This window comes from Lepidochelys olivacea (assembly GCF_965140295.1).
Source record: "Lepidochelys olivacea isolate rLepOli2 genome assembly, chromosome: 1".
Lineage (NCBI taxonomy): Eukaryota > Metazoa > Chordata > Testudines > Cheloniidae > Lepidochelys > Lepidochelys olivacea.
In genome coordinates, this window is record NC_140411.1 from 22,742,435 (window position 1) to 22,762,073 (window position 19,639).

At 43.0% G+C, this 19,639-nt stretch overlaps 1 protein-coding gene across 6 annotated transcripts in view; it reads right to left on the reverse strand.

Moving 5' to 3' along the window:
- Positions 1 to 19,639, reverse strand: part of DLG2 (discs large MAGUK scaffold protein 2) — a gene marked incomplete at its 5' end in the record, with an annotated part of 1,505,837 nt that overhangs the window by 786,788 nt on the left and 699,410 nt on the right. For 5 of the 6 annotated variants that reach the window (XM_084617703.1, XM_084617709.1, XM_084617707.1 and 2 more), the window contains one exon: positions 11,247 to 11,408. In XM_084617703.1, the coding sequence (XP_084473829.1) occupies positions 11,247 to 11,408 (162 nt within the window). The remainder of the gene's footprint in view (positions 1 to 11,246; positions 11,409 to 19,639) is intronic. The other variant, XM_084617710.1, reaches the window with a different exon arrangement.

The following is a 19,639-nucleotide window of genomic DNA, read 5'->3' on the forward strand; positions in this document are numbered from 1 at the left end:
TCACCTCCTTATTCTTCGGGGTCTATCCCAGTTGGTCCTGTCTATCACCCTCATTGGCCATTGACACCATCAGTGAGCTTGGGGCAGGGTGTGTGTACAGGTATTCAAACCCCTTAGCAGGGACATAGTACTTCTGCTCTGCCTGCTTAAAGATGGGGTGGCAGGGAAGAGGCGGTTTGCCAAAGGGCTTTGATTAGTTTCACAACTCCCTCGTGTATTGGTAATGCCACCTTCGAGGGGGCTGCTGCACCAAACAGGGAGTCTGAGGGCTCTGCCAGCTCCTTGGCTTCCAGACCAAGGTTCAATGCAACACTCTTCAAAAGCTCGTGGTTGGCTTTTGCATCATCCGTGTGAGAGGGCCTTGCTAGTGTCTCGGCGGGTGAAGATGATGAGCAGGCAAGTAACGGTGGGCCTGGTAACTCCACTATCTCTGCCAGGGGAACCTCAGTTGGAGATGGCTGTCCCTGGGGAGCTCTCTCTGACTCCACTTCCAAGTCGGGGCGGGCAGGAGACTGTGGCTGAGCATCTTTCTGATGCTCCTAAGACTGACCGATGCCCCTGTGATGGTTGGGGAAATACTCAGGAGTTCCACAGGTGCCGGGGGTTGGCCATTGGCCCTGGGGCCATGCACCCCCTAGGGGCCTAGAAGGAAATGCCGATGCCCCTGGCGGGTGGCCTTGGCCCATAGGCAGGTCTTCCTCCTAGCTTTTAGAGCCTGAGGAGGGGGAGGCTTGCCAGGGGGACCAGGACGGGACTGATGTTGCCTGTCTACCCCATTCCAATCAGCTCCACAGCAGAGGTCTGTGGAGAGAGTCGTACCAGGATAATGTCTCTCGCTGCTGCGATTCCAGTGACCTGTGGCTGTGTTCGACAGATTGGCTATGGTACCCCAGTGATCCACGCCTCACACTATGAGAGTGGTGCTGCTCCATGAACCAGGAGCGAAAGGATCAACATCTTGGAGACCATCAACATACCCATGGGGATCCATACTGGCAAACTGGAGACGGGACTCTGGGGACCAGCATACCAACCTTCTGGAATGGTGCCACGAGCCTGGAGACCGATTCGGATGCTCCAGGCATCAGGGCTCTGGGGACTGGTGATACGCCTCCAAAGGTCTGTGCCAGACAGCTGGCGATCAACGCCAGGATCCCGGTGAACACTGCCTAGAGACTGGGAACAACACTGGTGTCAAGGTTCCTCCCCCACTCTGAACTCTAGGGTACAGATGTGTGGACCTGCATGAAAAACCTCCTAAGCTTATCTTTACCAGCTTAGGTCAAAACTTCCCCAAGGTACAAAATATTCCACCCGTTGTCCGTGGATTGGCCGCTACCACCACCAAACTAATACTGGTTACTGGGGAAGAGCTGTTTGGACGCGTCTTTCCCCCCAAAATACTTCCCAAAACCTTGCACCCCACTTCCTGGACAAGGTTTGGTAGAAAGCCTCACCAATTTGCCTAGGTGACTACAGACCCAGACCCTTGGATCTTAAGAACAATGAACAATCCTCCCAACACTTGCACCCCCCCCCCTTCCTGGGAAATGTTGGACAAAAAGCCTCACCAATTTGCATAGGTGACCACAGACCCAAACCCTTGGATCTGAGAACAATGAAAAAGCATTCAGTTTCTTACAAGAAGACTTAATAAAAATAGAAGTAAATAGAAATAAAGAAATCCCCCCTGTAAAATCAGGATGGTAGATATCTTACAGGGTAATTAGATTCAAAAACATAGAGAACCCCTCTAGGCAAAACCTTAAGTTACAAAAAAGATACACAGACAGAAATAGTTATTCTATTCAGCACAATTCTTTTCTCAGCCATTTAAAGAAATCATAATCTAACACATACCTAGCTAGATTACTTACTAAAAGTTCTAAGACTCCATTCCTGGTCTACTCCCGGCAGAAACCAGCACATAGACAGACACACAGACCCTTTGTTTCTCTCCCTCCTCCCAGCTTTTGAAAGTATCTTGTCTCCTCATTGGTCATTTTGGTCAGGTGCCAGCGAGGTTACCTTTAGCTTCTTAACCCTTTACAGGTGAGAGGAGCTTTCCCCTGGCCAGGAGGGATTTCAAAGGGGTTTACCCTTCCCTTTATATTTATGACAACTGGGAACTCTGGCAGGTCAGCTGACCTGCATCCGGGGGCTGGTGGCGCTGTTCAGGTGAGTGCTGGCAGAACACCCTCTGCAGTGGGGAGTGGTGCTGCACTGACGGAGACCACTGTAAGGGACCCAGAGCAGGTTTCCCCTTAATGGGTGTCAGGGTTCCCTCCCCACTCTGAACTCTAGGGTACAGACGTGGGGACCCACATGAAAGACCCCTTAGCTTATTTCCACCAGGTTAGGTTAAAAACTCCCCAAGGCACAAATTCTCCCTTGTACCTTGGATTAGGTAACACTGCCACCACCACATGATTTAGACAAACTCAGGGAAAGGACCACTTGGAGTTCCTACTCCCCCTAATATCCCCCCCAAGCCGCCGCACCCCCTTTCCTGGGGAGGCTTGAGAATAAACAAGATGAGCACAGACCAGCCTTGGGGTTTTTTAGGACACACACACAAAAAAACCCCAATCAGATTCTAAAAGAAACAGAACTTTATTATAAAGAAAAAAGGTAAAAGAAGCACCTCTGTAAAATTAGAATGGAAGATAATCTTACAGGGCAATCAGATTAAAAAACACAGAGGATTTCCCTCTGGGCCAAACTTTAAAGTTACAAAAAGAAAACCAGGAATACACCTTCCTCTCAGCACAGAAAAAAATCACAAGCCAAAACAAAAATAAGTTAACTCATTCCCTTGCTAGTACTTACTAATTCTAATGGAGTTGGATTGCTTGCTTCCTTGATCTGTGTCTGGCAAACACACAGAACAGACAGACTAAAACCTTCACCCCCCTGGATTTGAAAGCATCTTGTCCCCTTATTCATCCTTTTGGTCAGGTGTCAGCCAGGTTACCTGAGCTTCTTAACGCTTTACCGGTAAAAGGATTTTGTGCCTCTGGCCAAGAGGGATTTTATAGTATTGTATACAGGAAGGTTGTTACCCTTCCCTTTATATTTATGACACGGGGCACCTCAGTAGCTGGTGTGGATGGCATCAGAGGGGACAGATTGTCCTTAGTGGCCTGAAAGGCTTCCGGCATGGATGGCACTGTGAGGTGCCGAGTGCCTCCGCACTGCTCTCCAGGGTGGCAGGTGGGTCTTGAAGGGGGCTCGACAGCTCAGTAGGTTCTGGAGCCTGGCCACCAACCAGAGAGAAAGAGCTGCCCCTCGTGAATCCTAGCTCTTCTCTGGCTCTCTCCTTCCCTTTACGGGACACAGGAGAATGCCCTCTCCCAGCCTTTCTTTGCTTTTCAGCCGGTACCAAGGATGGGGATCGGCCCCGGTCTGAGGTCAGTGCCAGCGGCGAGCTCCACACCGAGGCTGCAGTGCTCGGAGCAGAGTCCGATCTTGTTGGCTCTGATGCCACTGTGAGGGTGCTCAAAGACCAATGTCCCGCTTCTTTTTCGTTCATGGCCTGAAGCTCTTACAGATGCGACGCTTGTCACTCATGTGGGTTTCCCCCAAGTACTTTAGACCGCTCTTATGGTGATCACTGACTGTCATAGGTTTCTTGCAGCAGTCACAAGGCTTGAAGCCTGGGGACCGGGGCATGACCAGCCCTAGGCTAACTCCCATCAGGACTAACCAACTATTACTAACTCCAACACTAAGGGAACTATAAAACTAAACTATACAGAAAGAGTTCACAACTAGACACAGTTGAAAGAAGTAAGCTTGCTGAGGCAAGGACACATTCCAGTACGGTCACCAGTACACAGTAAGTAGGAACTGAGGGAGGGAGGAGCCAGCAGCGCCCCTTATAGCAGCACATACGAGTGCCACTCCAGAGGGCGCCAGAGACAATCCCCTATGTATACCGCTGAGGAAGAAACTTCCAGCACTGGTGCACGTGGCGAGCACACACACCTACAATGCAATTGACATGAGCAATCGCTCTAAGAAGAAAAATGAATTTCAATTTCCGTATGAATTTGAGATTCAGGGGAAAGAAATTAAATTTCAGATACCAAAGATGAATAATTAAGTTTTAACTGTATCACCATCGAGTGAAGATACTGTTAACATGTGGCAGCTCAGCAAAGAAGATTTAAGCTGGACAGTAAGTCATCAACATATTTATGACATTTAGATCCAATAGAACATGTTACGAAGAGGCAGCTTAGACAGGGTCAAATTTTAAGCATGCAACGGTCCTAGAAGATTAGCAACATACACATAAAATAAATTTGTGCCAGAGTATATGCGGTGCTATGTAATTGTAATTTGCTATTGAAAATCAAAGAGGAAAAGCATGTGCCCCTGATAAATTTGATCATTTCTTCCATGCTACTTGTAAGAGGGAACATTCGTTAGCGTTACAAAAATTACAGCCCCAACTGCAGACTCAAATGCAAGCCTGCCTAGCTCGTTGGAGAGAATAAGAGGAATGTTTCCAGCTAAATGAAATTTTTTTCTATACTATTCTCTCCCTATATTTGCTACCAGAACTTCTCGTTCTGCAAGACATGACTTAATCATAAGACACTTAAATTGAAGTACTGTGATTAATGTACAAGAACTGTATCCATTTATCCAAACAACAGATTTTGAAGGGTGAAAATGAGCTCATATTCCAATTAAATGCTCTACAGCAGACAAAACTGACATCTGAATAAGAAACTAAGCAACTCCTGGGCATTTCTAGGCCACTTTCTGCCATAACTGTTAAAGTGATTTTGGGAAATGACCTGCAGCTACTAGGGTGAATGACAGGAGTGAAGCAATAGTTCAGTTACTTGTAAAAAGGCCCAGGATGACCACTGCCAATGACAGGGTGAATGACAGGAGTGAAGCAATAGTTCAGTTACTTGTAAAAAGGCCCAGGATGACCACTGCCAAGTGACCTCACCTCTTCCCTGGTGGTAGCAGCAGGCTCTAAGGAGCAAGGGATGAGAAGGCTGTTACCAGAGCCCTGTGCAGGACTATTTTTAATCCCACTCCTGTCCTACCCCAAAATAACCACTCTCACCTGCTCCCTCTATAAGGCAGCAGGTACTGCGGGACCTTCGGGATCCCAGTCCCACTGCAGGGCTCTACATTAGTTCTGTGCAGGGCTCTACCTGTTACCACCACAAAGGGAAAGTAGGCAGTGGAATTAGAGTCTGCTGCTACCAGACCATGTAGGAGGGAATTGACTCTTACTAGCAGTTGCAGCATCAAATCTCTTATCTGCAGCACTTCTTGAGAAGCACCTGGCCTGTCAATAGCTTGCTCCTGTTGCTCAAATTCACAATTACAGGCTCATTTCCTCTATCCCTGTTTTCAGGGCCCTCTAAATAGCTATCAAAGTTGGATCTCTCAGTTCCCAAGCCACACAATTCTAGGACTGCTTCCAATCAGGGCCCCTTTTCCCTTTCTTCATTGCTACAACTGTCCCCGGGTTCTCTGTGCTCCATGTCTGTAGGCTGGACAATTTTGGTTGGACATATTCCTGGAGGTTTAATCACATTACAATCTTTAAGTAAAGATTAATCTTCAATTCCTGGAGACTCCAGGACAATCCTGAAGGGTTGGCTACCCAACAGTATGCCTGAAGACTGAAGACAGTACCTCACACCTGCACCAAAAATAAATAAACGTGCATTAAGGTTGTCGTTCCCCTCCTCTTCCAGCAAGTGAGACTGTCAAGGAAGAGACAGAAGGAGAGGGATTTGAACTTTTCTACAGAAAGGATCCTAGCACAGGGCTTGGATGCGGTCTTCTGCATCAAATGCCACCAGAAGGTGATGCTCAGCTCTTGCTTTAAAACAGGAAGCAAAGGGAAGGACTGGGAAAACCTGACATCTAAAATATGCATACAATTGATGAGATATAACAAAGATTTTCAGTTTATTTGTAATGAGCTACTCACATATTAAAAGCAAGGGAGATAGAAAAAACAAAAGCAGCCAATATGAAGAATTCAAAGCAGATTTAAGAACTCTCTCTCTCATTTAATGAACACTTATTAGATCTATTTCCTGGTGGAATAAAAAAAACGGGAGGGGGGAGAGAGACATTTCAGTTAGAGAATGTATAGCTCTGGATACTAGATACAGTTGTGAAGTATGTTTTAGCCAAGAGATTTCTCAGCAAAGCATGGATCCAAAAGGTAACTATGTACAATAAATCTTTTACATACCATTCCTTACATTTCTATTAAGTAAGCACTTCCCACCCATATGCTGAAAACCTTCTCAATAACCGCTTACCGAAGGCCTGCTGTCCCAGACCAAAGGATTTCCAGCAAATTCCACCATCTAGTGTCAAATGAAGAAAACTACAAGATGAGGATTTTTGAGCAAGACCCTTTTCATTTTCCATTTTTCTAATACAAGCTAGGGAATCAACACAATTTACTAAACCCAGTGTAATACAAAAATCATTTCAGTAATATCAATATAGAAAAGTGGCCTGTTCACAGTGAATGAGGCAAAGCAAGCGTTTTGTGGAAGCTCCTTTAAGCTTCTACATTATAACGGAATTAAAGTTGCTCAGGCAATCTTAAACATTGTCCTTTTCTTACTATTGAGGGATTCACTGTGCCTTCTTAGCACTCTTAACACAGCTTTTTAGCTGAATATATTAATAGCATTGCATAGGTGAACAATACACTCTACAGGCAAAGATAAGAGCCAAGTCCATGTTAAAAATCTGAAGTTAAACTAGAGTCACAAAGAAATGAGAGAGAACAATGATAAACAGTGGAAGTAAACTGAACTCCTTGAAGGTGCATTTTCCTTGTAAAGAGTAGACAATAAAAGCTGTTCACATCATGGATTTCTTATTGCTTTGGCAGTATTCTTAAAATAATTATTAAACTATATACCCAAAAACATAATAAGCATTGTTAAACGTAAAGGAAGCACCTTTAAATAGACAGAGCTACTGGGCTGTGCAAAAGCTATGACTTTTCAACATACTGTTTGTATTGCCCTTTTCTATTTTCTTCCAACACGTATTATGTCCCAGCTCATGCAAACTAGACCCTAGATACTTGAATGATACCCAACTGAAGGGTGGAGAGCATCAGTGTCTCACACCCTATCCAAGTTCCAATACAGCCTCCATCACACTTGACAACAGTGTTTTAGGGGGACAGATTTTCAAAAGGGCTCAAGGCCAAAATTTCCAAGCGTTCAGCACTTAAAATTGGGACCAGATTTTCAAACAGAACTTTGTTTCCATTTAGTCACCTAAATAAGGGACAGCTTTTCAGATGTGCACAGCAGCCACTATTGGGACACTTCTGGCCCAGATCTGGCCACTTATTTTGGTGCCAAAATTATAGCTGAGCTCTTTTGAGTATCTGGCATCAAGCGCACAGAGGCTCAATACTAAATGTCGAGCTCAAACAAACCACATAGGGATATTTCAGCAAGAGGCAATTTTCAGCTCATAGAACCATGGCAGATTTCCTCCCCGAAAGAACAACAAAAGTTATGTGTGCAAAGAAGAGGCTTCTTCCTTCTCCAAACTCATTCCATCCAGCTTATCAAAAAAAATCGACATATAAAGTTTAAAATAAGGCCTGATTCCATGATAACAAAATCCAGTTTCTTGCATTCACCACAGAATGAGATCTGCTATGTACTTCACATACATCATTCATGATTCTCCATTCAAAAGAAAATAAGCTGTGCAAATCATTCTATCACTTTAAAGACATGTTTTATTTGAAAGATTTATTTGACCAGAGGCAGTCAAATCATTCTGGGGCCACAGACCCCACTGTGAAATCCCAATTAGAGAATGATTTAAAGACTATTCAAATATTTAACTCTTTATCTAGCAACCCACCATAGTGCCTGGGCTTCATGCATTCCACTTGGATTGCTTGTCAGATGTAAATCCCTTCTCCCCACCTGGTCGAGGGAAACTTGTGGTTGTGAAACTTGTGATTCTTTTACGTGTTTCTCCTTTGCACCAAGTATTCTGACCTGCATTCACAAAACTGGGTCAGGGCAGATCAAATTTTCCAGTGAAAACATCTCTCAGTGGGATTTTCTGACAGATTTATGCAAGTGCAATTGTCAGCAGTTTCTTGCTCCTGACACAGCAATAGACAGGCTGTATTAAGACCCCCAGTACTTGGAATTCTACTTGGTAAGGAAATATTTCAACATTTCCACCACTTATGAGAGAGAAAACGTACATTTATACTATAGTCACATCTACACCTCCAGACCTTTATAAAGGGATATTTACTGCCTCTCTGGAAGTGCATGTAACCCACTTCAGGTCCCTCTCCATGCCAATCCAAAAAGGGTATGAGTTGTTACAGTCCCCTGCTACAGAGTATTGACAGTTCATGCTTTTAGATTTGGAGGTCCCTAGTTCATCAGCCAAGATGACACCTGTCACACACATACTGGTTGAAAACACGGATCTCAATCTCAGGTTGAAAGAGGGAGTGCTCCATCACATTTAGTCAGTCTCACCAGAAATAAGTGATACACTGTATATGCTGCATCTTTGAGAACCAGGCGAGGGTGGAGGGAAGAGAAAGAAGAGCACATCCTGGAAGAAATCATGAAACTCAATTAATCTGAATACAGAAAACTTGTAGCCCAGGAGTAGAGAGTACAGTAAGAGCTACTCTGCTTAGCTTTTCCTTGTGCAGATGATGCTACTCCTGCATTCAGGTCCCAACAGGAGAAGAGGCTTTTGAATAGGCTTTCAAGTCAGTGCTGAGGAACAACACTCAGTGCAAGAAGCAGTCAGACATTCCTGTCAAAGAACCAGAGTACTATGGGTCCATGACTTACTCTGCCCTTCCATACACTTCCTACACTTAAGGGGATGACGCAGGTTGACACAGGCAGGGAAAGTGGAGCCAATGTTTAGAAGCCAGCAAAAGAAAACAGCAAGAGACATATGCAGATGTACATGAATAAGTGAGAAGCTGGGGAAAGAGTCTAAAGGAGAGACTCCATAGTGAGGAGCAGCCCTGAGAGGACAGAGTCAGAGACCCTTAAACAGGATTATAGGAGACTTGCAGTTGACACGAGTGTACAAGCAGTTTCGCATAGCCCCTCTCCTTCCTGCACTCCCTTTGTGTAGCAAGCGCTTTCCACTACCACAGTAGCAACTGGGCTGAGAGGCTTTAAAGGGCAGCTCCACAGATCTGGAACTACTCTCCTCCTCCACCCACCTCACAGCACTGAACTTACCTACCACAATCACCACATTAGCAGCCCTGGGTCAGGTGACCTTACAGGGAAGTTTCCATCTCCAAGGTAAATAAAGGCGGTCTCTTTGCCTTGTCTACAAGAGGTCATCTTCTTTCCTTAAACAAAAATAGCCATCCCTGATACCGTAAAGGCCAGAACTCCTCACCTCACAACTCACCCCCAGGGTACTAAAAACTGTTGTGTCTGTGTTCTCTACACAGCTTCAAGGATGGGAGGAAACCACAGAGACAGTCAGGCAACGGATCCCCAGAAATTTATTCAATGGTATGTGCAGTCAATCCCTACGGAGCCACTGGTCCCATCAAATCCATGCCATGCTCAGCCCCCACCTTCCAGCCCAGCTTGCTCAGGTGCAGTATCGCCTCTCTTCCCTCAGAGAGAGACAGGCTGCTGGAAGAGGGGTGAGGCCAGGAATGCTCCCAAGAGGGAACTCTGATGCAGGGCTAGTCCCACAGCAGTGTTGATGTGGGGGCATGGAGGAGCCAAAATCAGAGCTGTGAATGAGTGTCATTGTGACCTGGTGCATCGGGGGGAGAGCACGCAATCCCACTCACTTAATTTTGGCTGCACCCCACTCCTGTCACAATGGATGGCTGGCAGGGCCAAATCTAAGTGGAGTGGGGCAGCCAGCGCTGTCCTCCTTGCCACTGTCTGTGGTATGCACAGCGCACAACGTGCATACTGCTGCGGGTGCCAATGCAGTCAGGCTCTAAATAAACCTGTGTTTACGATGGACACATTAACATAAAAGGCCTAGCTACATATTGCTACACTGTTAGCACTGGCAATATAAGACAGAGACCCACTAGAGGGCTTCTGAAGTATTTAATAGGGATACTACTTAATTCCTATACACAACAAAAACTAAAAGCAGTACCTTCAGCAGGCCAGAGGCATGAAGATGGGTTCACAAAGCCAATCTATGAAGGAAAGGTGCTTCACCTGCCTGAACCCCACCTACACACATCTTAAAATAGCCTCTTACTCGCCACCGTACTGTAATCACTGCTTGGCCCTCCCTCCCTTCCATAATCCGAACACAGTATCATGGAGGTCATTTGTCACCTGTAAACTGCTAAAGTCATCACCTGTACCAAATCCACCAGAACATCAACACCTCTAACTAAGGAGCCTACCATCTTTCTTTTCTCTTCCTAGTCCTAACAGAGAGTAATAACCACTAGGAAAGCAACTATATTCATCAACCTAACAAGTACTGGGGAAGTTTTACAAACATTTTAAAGCTTGCACCACTTTTTTTTTTTTTAAACAGAAACTACATCTTTTCATCTCTTAGCATACAGTGTGTGTCATATGGGATTCTTTTGGGATGACAAAGAAAAATAAGTCAACTCCCTCATACAGATGAGCAGCTTTTGCATTGCTAGGGGACCCAAATGAACCTGATAAAGCATCTCCATATTTTTTATATGTCTGACACGTATCGCAAAGCATGCAATGACAAAGACATGGATAGCAACAAGTGCTGCAGCAATAAAAATTTGATCTGTGGCAAACAAATTCTTCCTTCATGGAAAAGTGTACATGGAACTTGCCACCAGGCTTAGGATAAGAAGCAAAACAGTACTTCATCAATGGTTATACAGTTACAATGCTTACTGTACCTTGGGAGAAAGTTTGTCATGCCAAAACAACAATGCCAGAACTTGCTATTTTGGAAAATGTCATCCCCTTTTATATAAAAAAGAGAAGGTTTGCTTGTCATTACACATTTTCCCCCCAAGCTCTCTCAAATCTAATATAAAGCTGTGCCAGCAAAGCAATAACCTTTTACTCTACAATATCCACCAAGCTTTAAAGACATGCCACAAAACAATCAAACTTCATTTCAAATAGCAACTTGCCCATTGGACAAAGGATCTTTCTCCAGAACTATGGGACAAGTGATCTCACCTGTTTTAAGGCCAAAGCCATAATGAATATTCATCTTACCTTCAAAGGAGAGATGTGTGATTGCAGGACGTATCCATGGACATTTTCTATCTGAGATAAGTTCTTTTCTGACACATGAACAAGTTCTGGTCCTCTCACTTCATGGGTTAAACGAGGTAAGGTATGATCATGCAGGGCATCCTCATCTTGATAGCGATACTTCTAGGATAAAAACCAAGAACAATAAGCAGCTGTGAAAACACCACACATGTATTAATATAGTTATAGATCACTAGTCAATATTAGCTCCCCAACCTCCACCCAATCAGTAACCCATGAGAAACAACCTGTTTCCAAGCAATTCACCAAAAAAGGGGCAGGTAAGGTAGTAAACTGCACTGATGCATGAGACTTTTACCTTCAAAGATTTGATTTGAAATCCCTTCAGGGGCCATAGGGGAAAGAGAAACCTGTTGGTCTTATCCTAGTCTCTAATTAACATTGGTCCACATCCCCAAACCCTCAGAATAATATTATATTACACTACTGTAACATTTTCCATCAGAAGATCTGAAAATGCTTTCAAAACATGAGGTAGGCTCACAACAGTCTTTTTGGGCAGGAAATTGGGGTGGTGTATAACTAGTCCCCATATTACAAATGGGGAAATCATGGGACAGAAGGGTTAAATGACTTCTCCAAAGTGAGACAAACATTGTAAAGTTTGGCCAGACTATTTGGCACTATTTTCTTTCAGTCAGGGCTTAGGGGAGAGCTACAGGGCTTCTTGAAATCTTTGGCACAAAGTGGATGGAGGTGGTGCTATTGTGAAATTTTGCTTTCAGCTAAGAGATCAGTAATTCTGTAACACGCAAAATCAATTTTTTTTAAAAAATATATAACTACTTGGACCTACTGACCTTCTCACAAAGTCAGATGTAAGACCAGAAAACTAAGCATGTCATAACTTCACAAGAGTTTTGGCACTGGAGGAAGATTTTGTTGAAAACCCCCTTTTCTCCATTTCCCATTTGGAATTCAAACCTCACTTTTATTTTAAAATTGTGATATACAATAGTAAAGTTATGTCAATTCAAGAAAGACATTAAAAATCAGATGCGATGAACCGCCCCCCACAATCCACTGTAAGGTGAGTTCAGGAGTGTGCTGTTGGTGTACACACTGTTCCAAAAGTTTACAGTTCAGAAACTCTCATTCTGGCATAAACCGATTCTTTACAAAATATACAACGGGCAAGAATTGGTCTCTGTTCCCTCTGTGGGGTATGTCTGCAACACTTTATACACACACACACCACACTTACTTTCCATATACTGCAGTTATGGAACATACACAGTAACTGGCACCATGCAAATCATTTTGGCAAAAAGCCATCAATCTCATAGACAGTATTCCAACCAATGCCATAAGCCATGGCACACAGACAACTGAAACCCCAAGCAATCCATTATCCTCTACTAATTCTAATGCACCCCTTTTAAGGAACGCGTCCAGCCACACTGATGCCATAAATATACTGAGCAATTTGCTTAAACAAAACTTTGAGAAACAGCTGCATAATCCAAGAGTCATCTCATCTCCTTTGCTACTTTGAGGCCTCTCTATGACTAGATTCAGCTAGCCCTGATCCTCCCTCTCCTCGCTGCACTTCTTTCTTGTACCTCTTCTCAACCCTGGGCTGATGGGGACCAGTTGAGTTCTTACCCCACCCAGGCCACCAGCCTGATCAAATAATTACCCCAATCAGCTTCTATTGGGCCACTAACTAGCACGTGAGTGACCAGAGTGTAGGCTCACCTACTCACTCCCTGCACACAGTCAGACCTAAACAAAATACCAAGAATAATTAAGGGAAACAGATGTAGGGTAAAACTTTCAAAAGCAACGAAGGGATTAAGCTCCTGAGTCCCATTTTCTAAAGTGAATCAAGAGCCTAAGTCCCTTAGGTGCTTTGAAAACTTTACCCTATAACTGCATATTAACCGTGAGAATGCAGAAGATCCTGCATATTCAGCCTCCATAAATTAGTAAGCAAGTATCCCATACACTTCTGTACCATCCTTTTCCTTCTGCCCTCCCCACAAGCCTTGCCCCTTCCAAATTCTTCACAAAGTGTTGCAACTAGAACATTCTTCATGTGGCTATTTCACTCCCATTTTGAGCCTGCATCACTGCTATCACATGAGAACCAGTAAAGAGCTGGGAACACATTGAACTTGGAGTCTTCACGAGAACTGCTTTTTACTGCTGGTTCCCAGCGTAAACATCATGTCACGAGTGCAAGCCAGTGATACAGGAGGGTTTCTGGCAGATTGAGGTGCCAGGGAACACCACGCAGGAGTTCCAACTCCCCTGCCCGCAGCCAGAGATGCTCATTCCTTTCTAGCATTGTGCCCTTCAGTGGGCCTGCAATTTCCTTGGAAAACAGCTAGTTCCCTGGAAACTGGCCTTTTCTCAAAGGGTTAATTCAAGTTTCTGGAAGGAAAACCAATGCACAGAAATGCTGCTCCCGGTTTGACAAAAGAACAGGTGGATGGCTTATGATAATTAAATTACAAATCAGTGCCTGCTGCTTGCAGGGTATTGTATGCTGCCAGCTAGCATCAGATATTTAAAATCCCATGTAATTACCTATAATGGAGGAGTGGAGTGTGCTGCTGTGAATTTAATGTGAACTTCCTCTTTTTAATAACTGATCATTCCTGTTACAATGTGAGATTATTACTATAAAATGGCACTGCCCCCTCACTTTACTCCAGCAGGGAGGGGTTTTTGTTTTGAAGTTCTGTTTGCAGGGGAAGTGTCGGCTGAACAGAAGGCAGGTCCTGACCCAGCACAGAGTATTGGTTAAAACCTCGCAGTTGGACACAAGCCAGTTCTGATGCAAAACAAGGAGAAAGATAGGGAGACATCCACTTTACAAGTTACTGTCTGTGTGGAAATACTGTAATTTTCATACTCTATTCATTGACCTTACATTACCCTGACAGTCCGATAGGGAATAAAGCTGGTTGGAAACGTTATGTATTAATGGAAAAAGCATTTGCTGCAAAATTTTCACAAGTTCAAAAAAAGATTTTGCCCTTTTTTGGATTTGGAAAAATCTAAACATTTTATTTTGGGTCCTGAACTGCCATGGTAGTAGTTGGAGTGCACTGTGTCTCCATTCCTCACTTCTCCAGCATCTCCCATGATGCACCGTGGTCTCCCCTCTGACTGAAGCAATAGCGTACATCATCAAAGTCACACAGACAATATATCACAGGAGCTGTAGTCAGACAGGGACTCAAACTACAACTCCCATGAGGCACCACAACAGCTGTTGGGGGGTAGGGCGGGGCAGCCAAGCTTAATGTATACTGAAGCCAAAACTAAAACATTTCAATTTGGGAATGTCAAAATGAAATATTTCAACATTTCTCAATCAGAATTTTTCAGCAGTTTTTTTCTTCCACAGAACAAATATATTTCAATGTTTCCTCCCAATCTGGGATGAAGACACCATTTGAAATATCTGAATTTCACACAGGAATTTTATGCAGGATGGAAATTGAGTAAGGAATAAGGTTTCTCAGCTATATTAAATTCCCATACAGTAACCACAGCTGATGAACTGTTAAGAGTAAGAGAAAGGTATCAAAGCATAGCACGGAAAGCTGTGACTATATTCGCTAGTGGTAAACACACACTTCAGTGCTTCCTATCATGTAGTTCCATCTCTGGGCGGCATGACATGCTATGGCCAAGAGAAGGGCTAAGTAATACTACTTGTTTTAGTCAGAGACCAATAGCATTTAATCTAATGCTAGTTACTCATCAACTCACTGCCACTTGAAACAACTACAGATGCAAGCAACTTTATTGAGTGTACAATTCAACGGAAAGACTTATTCAAAGTGAAAAACACTTCTGCCTTGTTAAAAACAACCATGTAGACAAATGCTAGGAAGAATAATTAGTGCTGGCATAACACTGGAGTGAGGCGAATCATGTGTTCCATGAATATTCATTTGAGTTTTTAAATGAAATCCTTACAGCCATGCTCGTCCTACTTTTGCGTTCTCTTTGAGTTTTTACCAGCACAATTGTTCACAGGGAATTAATTCCAGTGTCAGATGTGAGCATACTGAGAAACCAAACTTTACATTTGCACACACACACACACGTATTGGTACTGGAAGTGTTTCTTCACGCATCCAATCAGGGAACAGAAATAATATATTATTCATTCAACCAATTGCAACTGAGCAAGACAGCTTGACTTCTGAGTATCTATAAGTAAACAGGAAAAAAAATAAACTGGAAGAAATCACATCTGCTTGTCAAGAATGTGGGAGCAGGTTAACAAACTGAAATAATCGAACAATTATATCTATTGTGAATAGAGGCGGGTGGGAACTTTGACACAATGTTTTTTTTGTTGGAAAATGTTTGGTTTTTCTGTGGGACAGCTTCTTCAGGTTCAGGATGGAATGCCTGCTCAAAATGAGTGAGAAATACCCACCCCAGAATATCCAGAAGCCCGAGTATTAAGGCCCTCACCTGTGATCTAGGAGACACAGGGAACTGAACCTCCCACATGAATGCCCAAACCAAAAGGCTAAAGTCTCTCTCTTTGGCTCCATGCATATGAATTTATATGAAGTGGAAAAGCTCCATGAGACTGACTTTGAAGCCTGGTGGTGACAGCACTCACCTAGGAGGTTGGAGACCAAGATTCGAGACCTTGACCTGTTTGATTCAGAGCAGGGACTTGAACACGAGTGCCCTAACCACAGGCTATTCTGGAGTGCCCCTCTTATTTTTCATGAAAAACTTCAAAAGGTCTCAATGGCAAAATCTTGAAAATTTGTATGGAATAGGAAAACTATTTCCTGCCCAGCTCTAATTGTGAATGACTTGCTGTCTTGTCTATCTAGTGTATTTTTAATGGGCCTGTCACCTTAGTATTGCAATATCTTTCATCCAAAAATCGAAGAACTTTTACAAACATTAGTTAAGTCTGACTACACCTTGTTAAAATGGATATTCAGGAGTGAGAAAATTAGGCTTAGAGAAATTCAGCCCAAGGTCACATGTTGAATCAATTAATAACCCAAGAGGCTAATTCCTTATCTGCTGTTCTAACCACTAGCAAAGCAATCACAGTGAAATGCAAAGGAAATGAAATATATAATTAGTTTCCGTTGAATGCTCTTAATTTTAATTTATTTTTTTTTTTTTGACAAGGGTTCTAAAAAATAGTAAACTGGGCAGGAATTAGGTTCTCTCGTATCCCTGTTCAGTACTTGGCACAATTTTGATCTCTCAGTGTGTAAATTATAACCAGTAACAATGTTCCTTTTGGGGAGTGAGAAATAGAGATACTGGTTCCTAATTAAGTTAAATTCTTGTCGTCCACAAAATCTTCCTGTTAGACTCTTTGAAGAAGGGAACCCATGACACTGAGCAGCAGCATGTGCAGTTTTCCTATGCAGTGCAGCAAAACAAATTATAATTTTTCAGGAAAAGAAACATCGGTGGATTGGTGTGTTTATTTTTAATATTAAAACAGTAAGGCAGTTTTAGGGATCATGTATCCATTTAATAAAAAGAAAACAAAAAACCAACCAAACAAAAAAACCCTGTGGTTTTACAGCATATTTCCAGTCAGCTTCTTGAGCCTGAAGGGCAGAATGATAAAATTGCCATTAGCCTAACTATTGGTGTATGCAGTGTTGTTGTAGCCTTGTTGGCCCCAGGACATTAGAGACACAAAGGTAGATGAGGTAGTATCCTTTACTGGATCAGCTTCTGTTGGTGAGAGAAAGAAGCTTTAGAACTTACAGAGAGCTCTTCTTCAGGTCTGGGAAACACACTCATTGTGTCACAGCTAAACACAAGGTAGAACAGATTGTTTAGTATAAATAGTTAACACATATTTCAAGGTATGCAGTGTTCCCAGACCTGAAAAAGAGCTCTTTATAGCTGAAAATCATGTCTCTCTCACCAACAGAATTTGGTCCAGTAAACAATATTACATTACCCACCTTGTCACACTGGATTTTTGGCTTATTACAACAATCTATAACCCACTAACTTCTCCCTCCTCTCCCCATTATTATTCCCCCTATTACTGGACAGGTATTAATGGACCACTTCACCTTGAGTGGGCCCTTGAAATGTGTTAAGTACTTATGTGGAGCAATTTGCTCCACCCTGTATTTAGCTGACAGCTTGAGTACATTTCCCAGACCTGAAGAAAAAGTCTATGTACTCTCAGAAGCTTGTCTCTTACTAACAAAAGTGGTCCCAATACAAAATACTAGCTCATTCACCTGGTCTCTCTATGGTGAGAAGTACCAGGGGGTAGCCGTGTTGGTCTGTAACCACAAAAACAACAAGGAGTCCGGTGGCACCTTAAAGACGAACAGATTTATTTGCGCATAAGCTTTTGTGGGTAAAAACCCCACTTCTTCAGATGCATGGAGTGAAAATTACAGATGCAGACATAAATATATTGACACATGAAGAGAAGGGAGTTACCTCACAAGTGGAGAACCAGTGGTGATGGTGAACCACGAAAGCTGATGATCAAATAAATCTGTTCGTCTTTAAAGTGCCACCGGACTCCTTGTTGTACTTGTCTCTAGTTAGCCTAACTACACTTTCCTTTAGTATGTGGCTGCAATTACACCTTTAGCTCACAAGATGGCACAATAACCCTCAAGTTAACAGATGCTCACATCCAAATGATTATATGAAAAGCATTTGGGGAAAAAAGTGAGTAGCTAGTAAAGGTCAAACCTTCAGTTGATTTTTACTGTGAACGAACCTGATAGATATGCTCACAGCATTTTTATTTATTTAAGATGCTGCTATTAAGAATACTGCAGTGCTTACAGGAATCCTATTCAAAGCTGGCATCTGGAGGAACTGCGACAATTTGTACAAGTACAAAATATTATGACTCAGTAGGAACCTATTGATTTATCAGGGATTACTAAATTCGAATGCTATACATCAGCAGACCTGAGAATGATGCTGAACCCTGCATTTCTCAAGGAATTCTAAGTCCTAATTAAAACTGTCTGCCTGCTAATAGGTACCAGGAAGTATTCAGCTTCATATGCTGCATCACATTTTGGACCCACTAACTGCCTCTATTTAGCCCTCTAGAGGTTCTAATTACCATTCAATAATTTTAAGTAGATTTTTAGTTTCGGACTTCAAGCATCAATATAACAAGAGAGGGGATTTGAAAGGGTGGTTTTTTGGCATGAAAGAGTGAGTGTTGCTATTGATTAGGGAAAAAAAATCAATATTTTTAAAATGTCCAGTAATATTAATTATTGTTTATCTACAATATTACAAAACCCAAGCATTCAAAAACCATGAGTCAGGCCTTAAACCAGTGGACTTACTTAAAAGTAACAAGATTTTAAAGAATTATCTTTAATATTAAATACAACGCTATATTATAGTTTCCCCAACTTGACAATGGTGAGGACTTACCACTAACTTGTTCTGCACATTTACACACAAGCCTAGGTAGATAGTGTGTAATCTAGCCCAGGTTTCACCAGCATGCAACACCTGAACCTCTCTGTTGGAATAAATTGAAAAGTCCCCCTCCGCTCCCCTCATTGCTGACCACAGTATTTAACAGACTTAAAACAAACAAAACAAAACAAAACCTAATACACAGGAACCTCCCTACCTACTGTGCTTTGTTCACAGTCACCCAGCTGCACCAAGTGAGGGAAAAAGGCAGCTTTTCCAGACACTTGGGCCTGTGACCTTGCTATAGGCTCTACAGCTTAATTCTATACCTTTTCAGCCCTCTTCGGGAACTATGTCAGCAGATTATACACCTCCTGTTGGTTAATTGACAGATTAACAATGGTCACAATCATACTTAACTCCTGCCTAAGTTTTGCCCAGCAGTGCATACAGAAGTGGTGGGTTTTATTTCTGGCAAACTGCTTGAGCACAGAGTGCTATAAATGCCAGGTACTGACAAAACTGAGAACAGCCCTGTTATCCTTAAATAGAGGGGGAGGCAGGAGCAGAGAAGTAGGGTATCAAGGATAGGAGCCAGGGTGGAGATAAAGGCAGAGACAGTCAGAGGCAGACTGGAGGCACAAGTGCAGAACCATCAGAGTACATTCCCCTCCAAAACCTGGAGTTGAATCTGGAGCACAGTCTACAATCCTCTGCTGCCAGCAAATAGCTGTGAAACACTACTGAAGTAAGCAGCTCATATCTAGGGCCCTACCAAATTCACAGTCCATTTTGATCAATTTCATGGCCATAGGATTTAAAAAAAATATATCTATTCAGGGGACAACATCATAGGGCCTAATCACATCAGCCACACTATCAGAGGCTTGTTAACTTGCACATCTACCAATGTGATATATGCCATCATGTGCCAGGAATGCCCCTCTGCC